At 35.6% G+C, this 21,591-nt stretch overlaps 1 protein-coding gene across 1 annotated transcript in view; it reads right to left on the bottom strand.

Annotated features, from left to right (window-relative positions):
* Positions 1–896: 896 nt before the first annotated feature.
* LOC134755379 (calexcitin-1-like) overlaps positions 897–21,591 on the bottom strand; it is a 38,608-nt gene continuing 17,913 nt past the window's right edge. Inside the window, exons 2-6 of the mRNA XM_063691930.1 lie at positions 8,719–8,783; positions 8,577–8,629; positions 6,257–6,376; positions 3,905–4,117; positions 897–2,086 (exon numbers count right to left, since the gene is read on the bottom strand). Of these exons, the coding sequence (XP_063548000.1) occupies positions 1,976–2,086; positions 3,905–4,117; positions 6,257–6,376; positions 8,577–8,629; positions 8,719–8,776 (555 nt within the window). The 5' untranslated portion in view covers positions 8,777–8,783 and the 3' untranslated portion in view covers positions 897–1,975. The remainder of the gene's footprint in view (positions 2,087–3,904; positions 4,118–6,256; positions 6,377–8,576; positions 8,630–8,718; positions 8,784–21,591) is intronic.

Here is a 21,591-nt window from a genome sequence, read left to right as displayed (position 1 = left end):
AGGTGAAATTTGGCTGAGCTTGCCGGGGACTCTTAATAAGTAATCGATATCCGACGGATATAAGAGTCCCGTGGCGCCTATGTGGTCTCATTATGACGTCGGATATTATGGGCGAGCATGACTTGCTTATAAGTTAGACGTAATATGACAAGGGAGTTAAACGGTTGCAGACTAGCGTTTTTTGTGCGTTTATAGTTTCGATATACGCGCGTGTATACGCTAAGTAGCTGAAAAAAAAAAGAAAGGAATAAATAGATCGGAAAAACGTAGAACTATTTATGAGCATTTCTAAAAAATGGTTCACACAAATAATTAAAATGTAAGAAACCAGGAAAACCGCGTAGGCTGAAGACGCAGGTTCGACAAGGACGAGGTGTCTACAGCCTATACGCGGCGGCTACACTTTGCTTAATTGTGTTAACTATAATGTAAAAACGCTCATTATTAGATTTACGTTTTTTTATTAATTTATTTATTTTACTGTACTAGTTACAGAAGATTCACTCACTAACAAAACGCGTCTATTACGACAGATATGGCCCCTAGGTGGCGCAAGCGCAAACAGGCATCCGTTCCGTAGCGGTGCGCGGCAACTACTATGGCTAGACACCAAAATTGGTGTGGGCAGCGTGTAGCGACGCGACGAAATCGCAGAGTGAGCCACGCCACGCCTGCTCTTGGACGAGTTCTGGAGCCTGTTACATTTAGCAACTTGTTATGGTTGGGAACTGGTTTTGATACCTTGACGATAGTCTTGGTGATTGGCACGCATCTCTCGCGACTGATAAAGTATAATCAAAACCGTAACAAGTTAATAAATCTGCATCGGGCTCCTGGTTACATTAGTATGACCAATCGTGGAGAAAATAAAAGGTTGAGTAGAATAAAACATCAAATTATTAAATACATACATTTATTCGAATCTCTATGCTTGGCGACTCAGGACATATCGGGGTATTTAGAGTATTACAAACTCATATCTAAGATAAAATTGCACATTCAACAACACAATATAAATAGAATTTGATTTATTAATATAACTTTCAAATGACTAGAACAGTGTGAAAAAACGGACGGGCGTTTGAAACGCGCGTTTTTATAATCGCTGGATTAAATGTATGTGGACTTGCAATATTCTCACACTCACCACTACAATAAATTGAATTTTTAAATACAATAACCATTTAATAAATATTTTCTCTGGTACATTCATAGACTTTGAATCATTCCTTATTCATTCGTATGACAAATAGAATAAAACACTATAAGTATTTGACTTTACATAGTTTAAAAAGTTTCTTATATCGATTAATGGAGATACGAAGCAGATTAGAGTTCAAAGTAACTATTAAAAGCTTTTCAATATCCATAATTCGGGTAACATATTGCATAACAGTAAGTGTTAGAATTACGCTTAGATATGAACTACAAGATATGCTATATGAGATAGGTGAATCATTTCGTTGTCATAAGATAAATCCTAAGGACTTGAAAATGACTATTAAAATGCTTAAAGTTTTGAGCATTTTTAAAATTCAAGACTATTCATAGTTTCGAAATCACGCATTGACCCACTAAGAGAGAAAGATCAGTAATTATTCTATGCTTTGAACACAGACACATTTAACTGTATTTATATAAGACAAGTGACACTTTGCAACAGGTGAAACGCAGCTGTTAAACTGCTGGTTTGGTGTGACGCAGCAGTTTTGACAGTTTTTCAAGCGTCACCTTAGAGCTCGTACGCTTTAGCGGTTAATTGCCTAGGCGATGACGATTGGACATGATTGGCGGCGTTTGAACCACCTAATATGAACGAGAGTAAGGCCTTCCAGACACCCTTTCTGACATTCTTCGGCGGATTAGTGCATATAAATAAAGCTACTGGATGAATAACCGCCAATGTGCACGAGCTCTTACACTCAATAGTGGAATGTTTCATACGGGCGTTCCGCAGCCGACAGGGTTAGCTGACTTAGAAGCTGGTCCTGCCAAATATGAAGTTGCCAGCGGCGGTTGGGTCCTCGGTGGAGAAGTACTCTTTCCACAGCTCCTCGAACTCCTCCCAGAATACGTTGGGCTTGCCCTGGTTAAAAAAAATGGATGAATACTGATTGCATTTACATGACAATAAAAGTTAGTAACAATAGTTCATATTGGTGGAAAAATTCGCTGCATTGGGTACGTCTAGGTGGCACAGATGGTAGTGCACTGTACTAGTGATCCAGTGGTCGCGGGTTCAAGTCCCACCCAAAACAGTGAATTTTTCCACTTTTAATTTATTTCTAAGCTTAATAGCATCGTTCGGAGACGTTTAATACAAAATTAATTTAATTCAAGTTAGGTGTGATGAAGTAAATATGAAAATATTAACGAAATATTCGTACATTTTACTGTTGATCTTTTTTAACGACTTCTGAAATAATAAAGGAAGTTGACCATAGGAATGAATATATAATATATATTCATATATATAATAAAGAAATGAATAACAATGAATGTCAGTTAGCACACATATTTAATTTAGACATTTTCGTAGATGTGATTTATGAATTGTGAATTCATAATTATGAAAAAGGATTTGTACTATATTCACAAAAATCACACCATCATAGGGAGACTCGATTGGTTCATAAAACAGGTGTTGAAGAATCGTAATGCGCGATGCATTAACACAAGATTTACGAACAAAAGAAAAGCAATAAAAGAAAATAACGATACATTTGTATTGTAAACGAATTGAGGGAATAAAATTATAACCAAAGCTCTTAACTTTACGATTTCGTGTTTCGCGCCATTAGGACTAATGTAGAATTGATGTCGTCCCTTATTGTACGGGGGCATTATGTAAGGCATTTTATTCTGAATAAAAATCATATGAACATTTTACAAGACACCTGCGTAACAAGCAGTCGAAACGACTAAGAGTAATGGTTTGTGTAGGTACCTAATTTTTAATCCTTCATTGAAAAAAATACGAATATTTTAGTACAAATACCTACCTACCATAGAAGAAAAGTTTGCAGAGATTTTGACAGCACACGCAGTGGAGGTGTTGTTTTAAACGTTAAAGTTGTATGAAATTATGACGTATAAATAACACTGGCACTGCGTGTGCTGTCAAAATCTCTACAGACTTTTCTTGGTCGAACTCTACCAATTAACCTATAGCCCGACAAGTTATATTGGAATTCGTATTTATTTTAGAGCCTAACACTGTGACATTTTTACTGAGTCTTCTTGAGCTTACTGTAAGACTTTGTATAAAGTTGTTTATTTATTGCAATTCAGACATAATTATTGTAAAACGCGGATGTGTAAACAAATATAATATATTTTGTGACATTTATCAATGAATTATATACATCGCCTAAAATATAACACATTAAGAAAGATGAAAATTCAACAATTTTCATCAAAAAATACATTTTCAACAAAATGTATTTTATTTGGTGAATTTATGACGAAAGTTTAGTCAAATTCGATGTTTTTGGTATAGACCAAAGTACCTACTAGTACATAGGTACTAGCAGGTAAATGTTCAGTGAAATATACTTATAATTGAAAATTACAAAGATAAGTAAGAATATTGGAGCATACCTTCGCCATCTTACTAAACGCCACCTTGCACTCCTGAGGATCAATACCATAGGACGAGCAGACCGTAGTGAACTCGTCACAGTCTATGGAGCCTTTAGCACTGGTGTCTTTATATTGAAAATTACAAAGATTAGTAAGAATACTGAGCTTACCTTCGCCATCTTACTGAACGCCACCTTGCACTCCTGAGGATCAATGCCGTAGGACGAGCAGACCGTAGTGAATTCGTCACAGTCTATGGAGCCTTTAGCACTGGTGTCTTTATATTGAAAATTACAAAGATTAGTAAGAATACTGAGCTTACCTTCGCCATCTTATTGAACGCCACCTTGCACTCCTGAGGATCAATGCCGTAGGACGAGCAGACCGTAGTGAACTCGTCACAGTCTATGGAGCCATCTGCACTGGCGTCCTCCAGTTGGAACATAAACTGACTGTACAGTTGCTGCCATTTTAGGGCCGAGGCCGGATTCTGGGCGTAGTCGTTCCACATGGATACCCACTCTTCAACGGAGACCTTGGAAAAAGAAAATCATATTATATATCTGCTTGATTATCAGTGCCTTAAAAGCAAAGTCACTGAGATAAAACGAATTTATCGAGAAATGTTGAGAATGTTATTAACTAAAACTAGTGCCTATGCTAATTCTTGGGATTAGTTGCCAAGCGGACCCGGGGCTCCCATGAGCCGTGGCAAAATGCCGGGACAACGCGAGGAAGATGATGTTGAGAATGTTATTTTGCGGTTAGATATTTATTTACTCCTGACGAATGAGTCTCGCTATTAAGACACAGTTGGGTCAGTTGTACCAAGCAACCAGCGTCATCGTAGTGGGTTTGCTTGATTTAATTTGGATAGCAAGCTAAAATTAGTTAAAAATTATATGGCCTATTTATTTTATCGAAGTTAATCTTATCGCCTGTAAACTGCGATTAGTAAGTGCACGAAGTGCAACCACCATAAGTTAAAGAACAACATGACAATCAAGTCCCAAGATTTTCTAAGTCACGGACTCAAAAAACAATGCGGAATCCACTGGAAATTCGGAAAGAGGAAGCAATCCCCAACCCATACAAATCTGATTACTATATCCCCCACATGTGCCCGGTCAAACGTGATGGTTCTCATAAAACCTACTGGAAACAATAAGAGAATTACTGGATAAAAATGTTTTGTATTAAGCCTTAGTCCGAGCCCAATTTATTTTAACAATGGATACGTGGCATAAAAGTGGACGATCGTTGATGTAGCGCCGGAATGTAATCATGTTTAGAATGAATGTTGATTAATTTTTTTATGCTTACCAAGCATATAAGGAATACAGTTTTGCTAATTGGCTGGAAAAATGCCTACAGTATTTTCAGAAAAAAACACAGCACTGCCATTGGGCTGTTTCGTCAGTAAAATGTCAAATAACTTTTAGTGCAGATGACGTCAAATTTGACTCAAACCACACATGATTTCAAATAAAAAGGTTTTTTCTTAAATTTATCAATATTGCCACTTGAGATGACCAGCACATAACGGCTTTGACTGACATTGTCATTCAGATTAACAATTGATTGACGTTTTTTGTTTAGTTGCTGTTATGGAGACTATATAAAGGAGCCAAATCTCTATGTATGAAAAGTGTCCATCAAAAAACAGTAATTAGGCGGCGCCACCATACACCGAAATACTACCAAAAACAACCTACGTAATTTGGTCGGGTTATTTGTTGGTTCATGTTATACTCATGTCCCAGACCCTAACTAGCGCCACCGGAGAGATTAGGAACTATTATTTAAAGCTGAAAGCGGTCACTTTTGCAACAATTCTGCCATAAGAGATTGGCATCCTTTTCTATACCATCCATAGTTGTTGTATTTTCGCAATTATTTTTAAACTTATTTTATTTACCACATCACCTGTGTTTAACGTCACCCGCACTATAAGTTCAAGCCCGGCAAATAAGTTATATTATACGTTAGCTATATTGGCTATAGATAACGAAAAGGCTTTAAACGATATCAGCGGGCGTAAAATTTTAATGTATTCAAGATTTCATCGTGAAGCGTCTAATAACGAAATATTGGATGATGCAGTGAAAATATTCAACTTATTTGTAAGCTACTTTACGAAGCAGAATTTTTATAAAAATAATTTACTCTCTCGGTTCAATTTTGACTAGTTCATAAACGAGTAAATGTAAGCAGTCTTTTAAGCTCCTGTGTGATGGATCGATAAAAAGAGGTTATTTAAAATAGTAGATTATACAACAAGGGCATAAATTAACACATTTTATCTGAGGCAATAGGTAATTTAGGTCGAATATAAAATGGGCATTCATGCCCGAGTTATATACTCTGCTTTTTACTTAAATTTCCAGTAAAATATACAGAAATATTTAAGGTTATTTTACCGTATTTATTCAAGATGAAAGAAATGAGTACGCAATGAATGCCGCACGGCCGCGTGGGGTTGAGAGCGCGCCGGCCGCCAGCTGCAGCAGTGGCAGTTTGTATGGCAGTTTTGGTCTTAATTGCTAAGTCCATAAGGGTCAGATAATTTGACTTTACGCACTAGAGCATAAAAATCAACTTTACGCCGCTTACACGCAACTTCAAGATCAACTAGCATAAAAAGTAAAAAAGTAAATCTGTGTCGAGATTTTACCTGTCCATCCCTGTTAGAATCAGCCCTCTTCCTGAGCCCGTCCCAGATATTGATCATGGTTTCGTGCGTCTCAGTGTGCTTTGGATCTCCGGGCTTCCATCCTCGGAGGCTGCAGATTTTCTAAGAGGTAAAAGAAAATATTACAAGCTTACAGGTTAGATTCCAGTATAATTATAAAAAATCTGGGAATCAGTTTTCCGGACTTATCGGACAGCCAGATATTTATATATCACTATTTGTAGCCCTAACGGTTGAAAATAAATCCAATTTCCTCTAGGCTAAATGCTGGAATGTCCGGGAAGTTCATGCTCTTAAATCTCCTCAGCGTATTACGTACACTTTAAGACGAATGCGACCGAGAGATGCCCCACTATTCAGTTCCATCACAGTGTACTATAATGTAACAGTATTACATGATGGCCCAAAAATACGTTGACAAATAATTTTTAGAAATATTCTTCTTACTTGGACGTCTTTTACAAAATGTCATTAAAAATTATAACTAAAATAATTTAGCTAAAAAAAAACGTAGTTTTCGAAATATTCTCCTATAGCTTTGATACACAAACACAATTATATGTTAAAATTATCAACGTATTGTTGGGTCAATTAAATTATTGGTCAGAAATTGAATTTAACCGAGAGGATTAGAAGTATAGAGGGGAGGTCTTTGTCCAGCAGTGGGACACTTTCTAGAGAATTTATGAAAAAGGTATGTATGTATAATATATGTATGTGTACGTCGCTTCACTACGCAGCTATCACAAAAACTAGTTGGAATTTCGAAGTTTATGCGCGATAATATTGTAATCAATTTGATGAATTTTCCAATATGCAGTGTTTTTGTAACTTTTAGCCCATATTCGGTACAAAAAATGCTTTTGCCGCACAGTGCCGCACACTGGGGGAATACCGCCTTAACATTAAAACTGTACTCTCGTCGAAATAAGTCTCATCTCCAAGTATCAATGTGTACCAAACTGTAGAATCTTAAACAGTTTGGTACGCAATACTGTAGAACTATAGAATACCACTAACTAGGTAAGTAAGTACTAAACACCATCGATGTTTTATTATCGGTGATAGAATATTACGCATATTCTGAAATCTGTATTAGGTTGGTAGATTGTTAAATAAAAATACATATACCTAGTTTGTGAAAGGTCTGTCTCATTTCAAATATAGACAGAGAGAATTATACTATCTATGTCTTACACTAGTACTAGCACCCAAAAGAAAAGAATGAGCACAGTTTTTTTTGTTCTTATTTACTGACAATTTGGTTTGCCAAACTATAAATCATTGCTGTTTGGAATCTGTGTGCTGTTTTAAGACCACGACCGAGATTTCCTACAAAGGCCGGAGATGGATCAACTGAAACCTTCAGTTTTAATGCTGTATTACCGGGAGTGGGTCTTAAGGCACTTTCATTGAGTAAGTGTTTTAGATCCTAGTACACGGACCTAACTAATACGGTTTCCTGATTTTAAAATCTTTTAAGGTTTTTATTGGGCATTGGATGCGAGCGGCACAGGATCGGTCGGAGTGGCGAGCCTTGGGGGAGGCCTATGTCCAGTAGTGGACGTCTATCGGCTGACATGATGATGATGATGATGATGATTGGGCATTCAAGAAAAGTGTCGGGTAGATGACGCTATATTTTAACACATCTAATAAAGTCGATATTTGGCATGATTTACGTTTGATAACTTAGCTTTGAATTCGACGGTATAATAATACACATTTCTGCCCTCGGCAATTTAGACTTTTTGCGGAATGCCCTTTTTGATATGATCGGCCTCGCTGATTGGTTCGCTCGAAATGAACGCACGCAGTGGCGTATAATTAAATAATTTCACTGTTTAGACACTTGTTTTAGTCACTCGCGCGACATGTTTCAGTGGCGTATTAGGCATCTCGCACACCAAGTCATGTCAATGCCGTATCATAACTAAATCAAAACTATAAAAAATATAAAATCTGAATATCACCCAGTTGAGAAAATGCTTTAGTTATAGTAAATACAGACAGTTATAGGGACCTAACTATTATAACTACGTTACGACTAGCGCTTTCATAACGCAGCGTAATATGGGGCTGGGCGTTAAATCGATTGCCAAGATGATTATTGACAATGACTAACCCCTTATTCATAAAACAACTTCTTACAAGCCTCTGTTAATTTTTGTCTCTTTCTTACAAACAGAAATGTCAAAATGACGGAAAGGGACAAACGATTATCAACGGTTTGTTAGATTTGACAAACATTCAAACATGATGAATAACGGCATAATTTGTTAAAACACGGCGGTGTTCTTACCTCTATAGCCAACTCAAAGTCTTTCCTTTCTATCGTGCCACTTTGATTGACATCTGTAATAAATAAAAAACAATTAAAAGAAATAAATATTGCTTAGCACAATTAAAACTTTATAACGCAATAAAAGTACAATCTTAATTACCAAAGAAGACATTAAAAACGTAGAGAAGTTTCTTCCGCCTGAATTCGGAGATGGACATTTTTTATCTGAAACAAAAGAAATAAAACTTTAGCAAATAATTTTCTTCCCGAAACAAATGCCTAAAGTTAGGCAAAAGAAATCGCACTTTTGTAGAAATTATCAAAACAAGGACACTTATTGATTTTTCTAAGTTTTAGGTAATTATTATTACTCAGCATTTTACTATTCATTCAAACATGACTCACGACCATTTCACTCTTTAAAGGGACCTATTGACTATCAGTCCGCCGGACGATATCGGCCTGTCAGTTAGAACAAAAATTTTACAGTTCCGAACAACTGACACTGATAGTCAGTAGGCCCCTTTTGAGATCATGTTTGGGTCAAGTACTAGTATATTTTAATGTCGTATTTTTCTCCTCAAAAGTCCAGTTTAGATCTTGCTCGACGTTATGAATTATCCCATTTTTATAAACCGAATGGAAGTATAGTAGTGTGACTACTTAAAAACACATCAAAATATTTAATTAAATAATTTTATTTGTTATTTAAGTTGTATCCCATTTTTCTTTCAATCAAAACGTTGTACTTAGTTTGCAGTTCAAAATCTAGTAGCATAATTAAAATGCATCTACCCATCACAGTCAATAACTAGGAACACATTACTACAGATGTAGTACATAATTGATCTCCGTCGTGTTTTCTCGGAGACGTTCGCATTTGTCATGCTGAAGTCAACCTCAGTACTTTATGTACCGAGACTTACTGAAATAGCAACACACGTTCCGTGAAAATACGATGGAAAATAATCATGCACTACATCGTGAAATTGCCCATAGCCTCAATCTGTGGGAATGGGAACAATTTACGCAGTATTGCAAGCGACAAGTTATTATTCTGGGGAATTGCACTTTAAATCGGTTGCGATCGGCATTTTGATTTTGAAATTGAAAGGTTTTGTTATTTCAGGGTTTGATCTTTAGTCACTATTTTATGTACCATAAAACCACATAACTTACCTATAATGGAAAAGCTACCAATTATGGTTCAAAATTAACCCAAATATCTTCGTTCAGTGTGACTATTATTTATTTTGAAGATTGTAGTTCTCAGGCAAAATATTTTCATTAATGGAAAATAAAACTCGGACAACAACAGAATAAATTGGCACTGATACTTAATTTCGTATTAAACGTGTGGACCATATTTATAGTACTGGTTGATTGGTTGATACGGTATATTTAAATAACGAGCTATAAAGTGATTGCTTTATCTACTATGAGTATTCCCTGAAATGTTGATTATAGTTTATTTATTTTATATTTCGACGAACCGAACTTTTGTGTGTTTTCTCGTGACAAATGACTCATGAAAATGAAAGTAATAATATCAACACGTCACGTACGTTTTATGAACATTCGAATTTTGAAGGTTTTTAAAACACTGAAATTAAAATAATCCACGAATGGACAAAATCAACATAAAAACAATAAGGGTGTCAAATTTTTTCACATAAAACATTCGGTTAATCTCAGATTACTGTTGAAACAAAGGTTAGTCTATGACAGATATCCAGTTTCGATTGCTTTAACATAAAACAGAAGATTAAAATGTCAAGTTTAAAATTTTAGGAGCGAAATTGTTTTAGGCTTAAAATTCAATTTGTCTAACCCAGGTTAAGCTTTGGAATTATTGTGAAGAATTTTTGGAATATTAAAAATTAAACAAAAAATAAACGAGGATGTTCAAAGGAAATCCCGTACCTAATCCGTTGGTTATTATATTATACCTAACATCCTGATGTTTGATACAGAACAAGAAGAACACTGCAAGTCTTAATACTGTAAGCCAATATAAAGCGATTAAACTCATAATGATTAAATTTAGAAAGAAAGAAGAAAGACAATATTAAATTTATTCAGGACGCGTATAAAATTGCTTAAGACTATTAAAACACTTTTATGAATACAAAGCATAAATGCCACTGAAAAGGTCCCCTCTCAGCTTGATGTCAATTTACTTTTCGGCCTTTTCAGGTACCTTAATTGAGGCGGATCCCGATTGTAATAAGTAATCACATGTTATAAAATCTGATCTGAATTTGTTACAGAAAATAATTATGATGTGCCAGTGTCAAAAGTGACAAATATTCAACCAGAATCGTCACATTTCTTCCATGGAAACGAAACGAAAGATCAAGCAAAAGCGTTAGTAGCAATACGTAAAGTATCTTAAATTAAATTGAGATCAGCCGGCCTAGCCAAGACAATCGCTTGCGCTACGACAACGAAACGCTTTGTGTCTCTCTATCACTCTTCCGTATTAGTGCAACAGTGACAGTTGCGTTTAGTTCGCTACGGAGCGTAAGCGATTGGCATGTTGGCTACGCGGCCAGAATAGTAATACTAATAATATAGGTACCTATCTATATAAACATTTTCAGATACAAAAATTGCATGCATATACTTAGTGGGAGAATGGAGAGTAGGCCTATGTCTAAAGACGAACCCTTCAACAACCCTTCAACAGCTAACACAAACGCAAAGGAGCCTCGTCTGCCAACAAACCACTGTGTGGTTTGGCAGAAGAAAATATGTATTTAGTTGTAAGTAAGATCTTTGAATAAACGTTTATTATTATTATTATTATTTTTAAGAGGAAAGGGGGCGGCTGCGTCAACTAGGTGCGAAAAACAGGTTTCATACAAATTTATAATTCTCCTAACTTATAAAATTAATAAATCTAAAAAAATCGAATGTGGTTTATATACTTACAACAAATTGTGTCAAAATATTTTCAATAATGTTAATATCCAGAGAGGAAAATGAGGACTGCGTTTGTATGAAAAGGCGATTTCGCGCGGGTCCTCCAGTTTCGTCTTAAGAGGCTGCAATGGATGAATGAATGGATGGATACCTACTTATTAAATAACATCCACCTAGTATAAATTTAATAACAGGGGGATAAAATGTGACAATTTGAAAATTGTGTTATGATAATTTTATTCTGTCGTTGGCGGCCGTTATAGCTGCTGCTATCAGGGATTCTTACCGCAGTACAGCGTCATTTTATGGCGTCATTATTATGCATGCAAAGTATTAATATAAATACCGACCGCGGTTACGAGGACAGCTAGGAATCAATGTAGTTTAAAGTCTGCATCTTCGCAAATTACTTTTTCGCCTACGGCCTACGCCGCCTACGCCGTTAAACAAAAGCTATTGTTCTTTTTGTGTGAGCAGTCCCCCATTGTGTACCATTGAGTCGGAGCGCGTGCTACGGCGCGTGCCATTGTCAGAGACAATAGTACACAATGGGTGACCGCTCCTAAAAAAGGAACAATGGCTTTTGTTTAACAGATTACCGACTTAGGCGAAAAAGTCATTTGAGAAGATGCAGACTATAACTTACGGGGACCACGGGTTGAGGTGGCATTTCCTGTTTATAGTCAAAGTTATGAAATGAAACTACCCAAAATAAAATAAAAACTAAAATACAAACGTCCGGAACACTTAATAATATGCTTATTATAGGTATACACCATCAAGTTTGCATATGTAAGAATAAATTGTTATCGAGGTTTGAATGTCAGTTTTGCTCCTACTCACCCCATTTTACGGTAACCAATAAATCATTTTTTCATTTTCACATAATACAGATTTGTTTGTTCGATTCAGACCAAACATAATAGACACTAGGGTGATTGGTTACTTATTTGTTTGTTATTTTAGGTCTAAGAAGGAATATTGAAGGTTGTTCTGGCAACTGTCTCAGATTATTGCTTTACAGAGGATCTAATTGGAAACGCGGATTCGAAATTTCTCTATCTGCCTCTTTATCGCTCGAATATGCAAGAGTAGCAAAGATGTTAGATAACGAAATTTCGATTATCTTGTTTCGCGATAGACCCTCAGATTGTGGTAGTGGCGCCACCTACGCAGAGTTTCGCGTAATATATATTCTAAATGTAGATAATAAAAACGAATCGTTGTCGTCTTCATCGTGAATTTCTTTGAAAATTAACGAACAGAGAGAGAAAACAGCCCCAACACTAATCAAATTATGTTTCAAGTAAAATGTGTTTCTTCTTACAAAACGGTATTGTAACACTTTTAAGGCAAAATTTAACTCTTAACTTATAGTCTTATAGTATATAACTTAGGTTACGCTTGTTTTGTAGAATTCCGTATGTATTTACATAGAGTAACTTATACTAGAGCGGTACTGTCATAGTAAATTTTGTAACCCCAGTAAATTCACTGCCATCTGTCGACACACTTTAAAACTAAAAATGAAGATTTATAAAAATACGATAAAATATATTTAAATATGGATAAATGATTTTTTTTTATTTGTATTAATTATTTTTATGATTTTGACCCATGTTCTTTCACTGATATGCGTTAAAATTGTTAAATAACAAACGAAACCGTCAACGCCATCTATACGACATTAGGCCAAAGCTAGTAGCGCCCTCTGAACGAGAATCAAATTTTCTTGATTTTCGAGGCACGTTTTTTCCTTAGACTGTATCCATCTATTACGGAGTTATATTTATCTTTGGTATTTATAAATTTATCGTTCATGACAAGTCTTGATTTACCGCTTGTCACTCTTGCTATGGCGCGGTGTCAGAAAGTGACGTAGGTCATATCATGACATATTATCGTATGCGATAAACGCGATCATAAAATACCTACTAGGCCGTGTTGCATAATAAACTACAACTAATATTACAAGCAAAACTCCTTTTCTAATTCCACTTATAAGACAAGGAGTTTCGCTTATGCAACACGGCCTAGAACTATAACCTGATTTGTAATCATTGAACCTATTTCAAATTCTAAGTATTGCTTGACTACTCCCACATTAAAAAAATATTATAATTAATCACTAAGGGCCCGGCTCCATTAGTGGATTACGTTGCGTCGCGTCCTGTTGTTTCGTCGCAGCGTCGTCGCAGCATTACATTTATTTTTAATAATACAAACCGAAATACCACAAAACAACGCAACGCAACGCACCAGTGGGGGCCCTCTCTAACACCAATATAACTCTGCAAACAAATGAACGCAGCGGGAATTATAAACTAAAATCATGGAGATGGGTGTATCCCGTGGGAAAAGTTTATAATAATTCAGGCCTCCATAAATTAGCATTCTGGATGCTTTGAATAATGCGGCTAGATGCTAATTTCTCCAGGTTAAAGGTGCACGAGTATACCATCCATCCATCGTCATCATTATTCCATGCAGAAAAATCGCGAGCAGACGCTAGTAGTAAAATAAATAAGTACTTAGAGAAGATATTTTATTTAGAAATTAAGTATTTTGACGTTACTTTCCAGTTCGACTACCTTGTGCTGTACCCAGATCGTACTTATATTCCGTTTAAATTCGTCCAAGTATGAGAAAAAGTTAAATGAGGTTAGTACCTAACCGTCTAAGGTGCAGTAGGTTCAGCCATCAGAGTTTTTAAAATCGTAGCACTTTTTTAGATTACAATACGGTTACCAAAAATTTAAATAGCAAACTTGAGGCTTTCTCTGGTAACTTCATTAACTCGAAACCTGATTTTTTGATTTTCGCTACTTAAAAATTTATAACAATTTTTGTACAAAGGCTAAAAATATGAAAATTATAATAATTTTACATTAATTTCAAGAACTTGTTACGTTAAAACGTAGGCATATTATGTGGTTTCCATTTTGTAATTATCCATTTTAAATAGCTCAATTAAATCGTTGTTTGCAGCAATACAAACGTACCAAATATTTCATGATTGCACAAGCATTTTACAGAAAATAAATACCCCATTTCACTTATTACCGCGGCCACTGCTAATTAGCGATGCTATTTATTCCACGGTTTGCGGCTCGCTTGTGACAGTGTGGTTAGAAATGAGCAGCTAACATAAATCTACGGCATGTAACTACAGCTATATTTATAATCGGTCAAAAAGTTAAAAATACTAAAATATAACTTCGAAAGCGAGGTGATTTTGATGGAAAGTCTCATATTAACTCAAATTTTTCTTGAAATAAAAAGAACGTTGTTGACTTGAAAATTATGACGACTGATCTGGCCTAGTGGGTAGTGACCCTGCCGTGAAGCCGATGGTCCTAGGTTCGAATCTCGGTAACGGCATTTATTTGTGTGATGAGCACAGATATTTGCTCCTGTCTTGGATGTTTTCTTAGTTTTCTATGTATTTAGGTATTTGTATATTATATATATCGTTGTCTGAGTACCCACAACATAAGCCTTCTTGAGCTTACTGTGGCTGTCAATCTGTGTAAGAATGTCCTATAATATTTATTTGTTATTATAAAATAAAGTAAAAGTGGCCACGTGATCGTATAAGAAAGTTTAGAGAGCTAACTCGCAAACAAGAAAAAGGCGAGGCAATTAAAGACAAGCCATTAATAAGAATCGGCCGGCAATGTTCGCATTACTGGCCCGGTTCTGCAAGCTTAACGCCAGGTGTGTATAATCGGGGGTCGTTTAATTGGCAGGCCGGGAGGCTTAAAATGGACTTACGAATGGTTTCCAGATTTAATGGGATTGTGTTTGGTAGCACGTTGTTTTAGGATGTGTTTTGAGGTTAATTAGGTGATCAGAGGGAGCAAAAACAGACATTAGGCAGGTGTGCGTTCATTAGGTAGTGAAATTAGTGTTTTTTTACAAGTTTGTGTGAGAGAAGCAATGATTAAATATTTATTTCTTGTATATTTATTTTGACGAATCTTTTGGTTTATAAGTTGGTAATGTTTTTTTTACTAAACCATATTTTAATCAATGCTAAATGATGACTAATCAACTAAAATGAGGCAGTGCCTTAAAAGCAAAATTTCCAAATACACTGGAGGTAATGGGAAACGATAAGCTGTAAATAAATAAATAAATAATTGTAAGTATTAAATGATGAAAGGAGATCCTAACTACCAAATAAATATAAGGCTATCTGTAAAGCTAGGGTCTCTATTGTTTTCCATAAAGTTTTAAGTCATAATGTATTGTTTGCCTACATTTTCGTTAGTCATAATTTGGTTTTGCTCAGAAACGCGTAACTTAACCTAACCTATCTATAGGATAACCTTAGGAAAATCCTGAAAAGATAATGGTTTCAGAATTATGACTAATGATAATATGACAATCATTACATTATGATTTTTAATAATTATGTTAAACAAAGGGACCCCGTAGGGCTACCATGAGTTGACTTTACATCAGTGCGAACGAGATGGACTGCGACCGATTTAACTCAGTCGCTAGCGTAAACGTCAAATGTCAACTCATGGTAGCCGTACTTGTGAAGGACTGTCATTATATTGTAATTGCAAGGCGCGGGAGTCAACATATGTTTAAAATTACCAAATGTACTTGTGGTGGTCATTATTATGGCAATCGATTGGTGCTTACTGTTTAGTTACCCTGAGAATTGTGTCAGGCTGCCCATATGTTGCGCTTATTAATAAGTTAGCAGGTGAGTTGTCTGCATTTTAATTGCTCATTTTTGTAATTAGTATAGATAGATAGATGAACAATTTATTGCCATAACAAAGGTTTTAAATTACAGCTATACCTACTAGCATAGAGTAACTTATACTAGAGCGGTACTGTCATAGTAAATTTTGTAACCCCAGTAAATTCACTGCCATCTGTCGACATACTTTAAAACTAAAAATAAATATTTATAAAAATACGATAAAATGTATTTAAATATGGATAAATGATTTTTTTATTTGCATTAATTATTTTTATATGATTTTGACCCAAGTTCTTTCACTGGTATGCGTTAAAATTATAAATAACAAACGAAACAGTCAACGCCCTCTATACGAGTGTAGGCCAAAACTAGTGGCGCCATCTGATCGAGAATCAAATTTTCGTAATTTTTGAGGCACGTTTTTTCCTTAGACTGTATCCATCTATTACGGAGTTATATCTATCTTTGCTACTAGTGAGCAAGTGAGCAGCATAATGAACGTTGTATTTTATTGCCTAGTTGTTTTTAGCGCTACGCACAAAACTATTGTTGGCTTACTCGCATTTCATTCGATTTTTATTTGAACAACAAGCAATTAATCGAATGGGAAGAGAATGCAACCGTAAAAATAATACTATAAGAAATATTGGTTATAGTGGTTAATCTAACCCTTATATATACCTAAGAACAACTTTACTGTAAATAGTAATGAAATAAACGCATTTATATTTGTTATTTTTGAAACACCTTTAAACCATTTGCATTCATTATAATCCGTTGATGCCGTGCTAAAAAAGTTAGACATTTAAACTACGTCTTGGAAAAAAAACTCGCGAAAAAAGCTATGAGTAGGATCAGACTCACACTACTAGTGGAAACTGGATAAGTGGAATCGTATGGGACCGGCTGTTTAGTTTCGCTTATCCAGGTTTTCCATTTATCCAGTTTTTCGCTTAACCTGGTTCAAATAAAACGTACTTAACAGAGGCTCTCACTAACAGAGGTTGTGGATGCTAGTAATGTCGCTTATAGAGGTCACGTATATGGTCAAATATAAGATCAAGACTTAAACAATCATCTTTTATTAAATATGTATGCAAATGTGTATTAACAAAAAAATAGGTATGTAATCCTGACTTTAAAAAAGCAATACTGTAAATATTCCACAGTACTCGTAGTATACAAAAATAATATCTGTCCTTTGTTATAAAGCTACTTATATTTAAACAAAATCACTCCTAATATTTATTTATGCAAGAGAAACCAGTATCGTTAAATAAATCAATGTACCGATTGTACTTTAATAAAAAAAACGTCATTTTGGTTTGTTGACCTGAGTCACATTTCACCACATTTCATAGTCTGTTATAATTTTTAATTCATCCTGAAGAGAAACACTTGATTTTGCGCTTAGGCATTGCTTGTCTAAAACAGCACGGCACCGCACCACGGCTAAAAGAACCAAACTGAACGATGTGTGATCTTATAGAAATACGTAGTTAAAACACAAACCATAATGTTAACAAAACAAACTACCCTCCTTGTGACGGTTTATTAAAAATACAAATTTTATAACTCCGAGCTATTTCACTCATAGAGGTTTCGAATACGGCTGCTTCCAGTTACAGAGGTAAAAACAAGAAATTTTCAAGAAAATGGATTCCGCTTATAGAGGTCCCAAAATTCCACTTATAGAGGTAATTCGTTGCCAAGGGACTGGAACCGAGAACTTGGGTCCACTTAAAGAGGTTTTCCACTAACCCAGGTTCCACTTATCCAGTTTCCACTGTAATCCTAATTTAACTACTGCTCAGCGAGCTTAAGTTCGAGTACGAGTTCAATCGTAAAAATAAATTAATATTAGTGAGCATAAATAGTGTAAGTACTTATTTATAACTTGCTATTCAAAACACGACCAGTATTGAAATTTGGCATTTTGTGCACAATCCAGTTTCAGCAATCCGATAGAAACGTTAAGCTAAATGGATAGATGGACGTGTACGAGGATTAACGGAGTCTACCCGATCCTCAATACCGCATCGACACGATAATCTGTCCCGCTTTATTGTTTACTGGACTTCTTTTTTAAGGACTGGCCTCGAAAAGCAAAGGTTTGAAATTTTCTTTTTACAATATTCCAGGAGGCGGGGATCCGGATGCACTTTGTGGCGACTGGCACACATGCACTAAGCCGCGGCGGGTGGCCCAGCAGTGGAACATAAAACAGACAATAAATATAAACAAGAATGTTTAAGGATATTCTTCAGGGAATGTTTCTTGATGCCGTCGCGCGTGACATCACGTTTTCCGAAAATTTACAATTTCTTATGTTTGTCATTGAAATAATTAGGTCATACAAATTTCCGTGTAGACATAGCAAAGTTAAGAGAAACAAAAGCTACGTTTTAAGCTGCACCCTTAGAGCGTTTTCACATTGTCCGATCATGGTCCGATCCGATAACGCTTAATGTTTCCAAACAAACACCCATGTCTGTAATCTTCGAAATACCCATGTAAGATCCTACATCCGCGTAGTCAGGCCGCGGGGGCGCGCCCTGGCACCGTCTTAAGCGGCCACGCACACTACAAGCATTATGCCTACACATAAGCACACAAACAAATATTATCAGTCCGACAGCTGACAGGGGGCTTCGACATGGCTGAAATAATAATATAATGTATCTAATTTAATAATACAATTTAATAATTGACATTGTAATTGTATTGCATTGTAAACCTGATATTTTATTTAAGCTGATCATTTAATTAATTTGAATATAATAAAACAACTGAATACCTAATGCCTGATTAAATTGACATGTAATATTTAAAATATTATAAATAAATGACTATGACTATGATCACGACCCAAATACAATGTTTTACGATGATTATGACCCGCCAAAATTGCAGCGTCAGTCCGTCAATTAGCACTTTTGGGGTAAACACAAAAGTGTATTTCGGCCTTTTGTTAACTTGCATAAAAGCGCCCCACGTTCTGCGCAAATTAGGCATGTTGCGAGAATGTGTGAAAACAAGCTTCGGAACTAGGTCGAAGGCGAAGACAAGTCCAAAAGAAAAACGTTTGTCATGGTACGACTAAGGTAAATTCCTCTACAAAACGTGCCGCATATAATACTACAAGTCGCGCAGAAGTTTTTATATATTTTCCCCTCACTAGCTCGGAAAGTTGTCGTTTATCCTTCAATACAAGCGGGGAAAAACGCGTTTTATCCACTAGTGGGGAAAGTAATTTGACCTTGGATGGAGCGTGTTTATGTAGCTTGACAGATAACAAAACGTAAAACGCTCATGATAATGGTTCGTTCGATATTAATTATCATTAAATAAATGGTTTGAGAATCTAATAAAAAATACCAAATTTAGCTTTATTTAATGATTTTAAGTCATAAACCTTAAAATTCCATAAGAAACGTTTGTTTTTTTTTATAATGATGATAAATATAATTCTGAACGCACAAGTTGAGTTGAAGCAATTTCAAAACGCATCGTTGACATTTCATACATCAGAAATGTCAACATTGTCAACAATGTTTTTACTTAAAACCTTTTCTCACCGACTCGCGTAAAAATACACAACTTCCAGAGTTTTCTGTTATAATATCGTAAAGAAATGAGTGATTCCAGTGATGAAGATGATCTAACGCCTGTGGATGTTGCACTTTCCTCGCTATAGTGAGGTGAAAAGTTTTGTGTTACACACGGGCGCAAATGTATTTTACTTCTCGTGTGTTGAAACACTCGCTACGCTCAGGATTCTATTTTAGAACCACTCGCTTCGCTCGTGGTTCACCTATAGAATCCTTTCGCTTGCTCGTGTTTCAATTCTACACTCGCGGGTAAAATACAACTTTGCACCCTTGTATAACAAATAACTATTTTTATATCGGTTAATTATTTTAATGTCTTTATGGCAAATTTATGAACTCGAAATAGACACCAATCAATGTGTAAAAAGCGCCAGTTGAATGTAGTCAACCCACACATATATCGCAGCCAGACTTACCCGTATTGACTTTGGCACCATTAAAACTATGTTTTTTTAAAACTTGCCAAGATCATAAGCACTTCGCTTAGCTCATATATTGCTGGATATATCTCCCTAGCCTTCTTACTTAGGTTGGTACATAGAAAAGTAACGTAACGTTAAGTATGTCGATGTAAAAAGGCTAGTGCTGCTCTCTGGTGGCAGAACATTGCAGTAATATCCCCTATTTTGATAATGACTGATCGAAGCGTAATAATATACAATCATCACAACAGTCCGCACGAAAAAACTAAAGCGATTTAGTGTTTCACCAAAATCGATCGTGTAATAATGCTATTACAGTCAAATTGTTAGGCAAGTTTACACGGAGTTCGGCACACGCGCTACAAAATGGAGGTATAATAAGAAAAGTTTCCTTGTTTAAGGGAAATGGAAATATAATATGCGCGAACACGTTTGAACTATAATCTTCCAGCTTATCGAGGTAGTAAGCTTGTAAACATCGCATACCTATAAGGAGATAATAGTTATTTACGATACAAGTGCGGAAAAGGGGAAATTCGAAACGAGTGGCGATAAATTAAAACACGACCGCAGGGAGTGTTTTAAATCGACACGAGTTGCGAATTACCTATTCGCACGTGTATCGTACAACGTTTTACAGTACATATGGCCCTTTAAACTTTCGACGTATGCACGAAAAGCACTCATTTTCGCACTAGTGCGTGAAAGTAATATTATGTGTACTGTAAAAATGTTTTTAACCTTGTCTCAAGACACACCCATGCCTGGGTCGAAGTAATTCTGGTAGGTACCATAAGAAGCTTAGAGTGCATACACAGATAATAACTCATTTATATTAAGTTGCAAGCGAGCTTTGCGAAAACTAAATTTGTAATAAAATTTAAGCTTAATAAGTATTAAGTCTTAAGCGAGTTTAAATCGTATAAATACTTAATACATATACATAACTGATGTATGATATGAGCGCTCTTAGCTTACTTATTTCTCATACTCACATTTCGTACTTTGTCTCGCCGGTCCTTTATAGTTGAGCGGCTGATGGATAATAAATACTGACTCACAATATTAGTTGCCCTATTATTAATTAAGATCAACAAAGTTATTTCGAGCAAAGGCTTTTTTATACACTATAAGGTGTATTCGGATAATTTCGAATCACTTCTAAATGTCAGATGATTCCGAAATTCAAGATTCAAGCATTTATTCATAAAACATAGTATTTTACATGTCAAGTTTCATAAGTATATACAATTTGATACAATTCATTCACAAAATTGGGTAGGTACATAATAATTATTAAACTCCCGTGAGACTCAAACATATTAGATTATTTTAAACCGGGTCACTCACGT

Source organism: Cydia strobilella, chromosome 2 (assembly GCF_947568885.1).
Source record: "Cydia strobilella chromosome 2, ilCydStro3.1, whole genome shotgun sequence".
NCBI lineage: Eukaryota > Metazoa > Arthropoda > Insecta > Lepidoptera > Tortricidae > Cydia > Cydia strobilella.
Note: the sequence above shows the minus strand (reverse complement) of the source record. Positions and strands in the feature narration are given on the sequence as shown.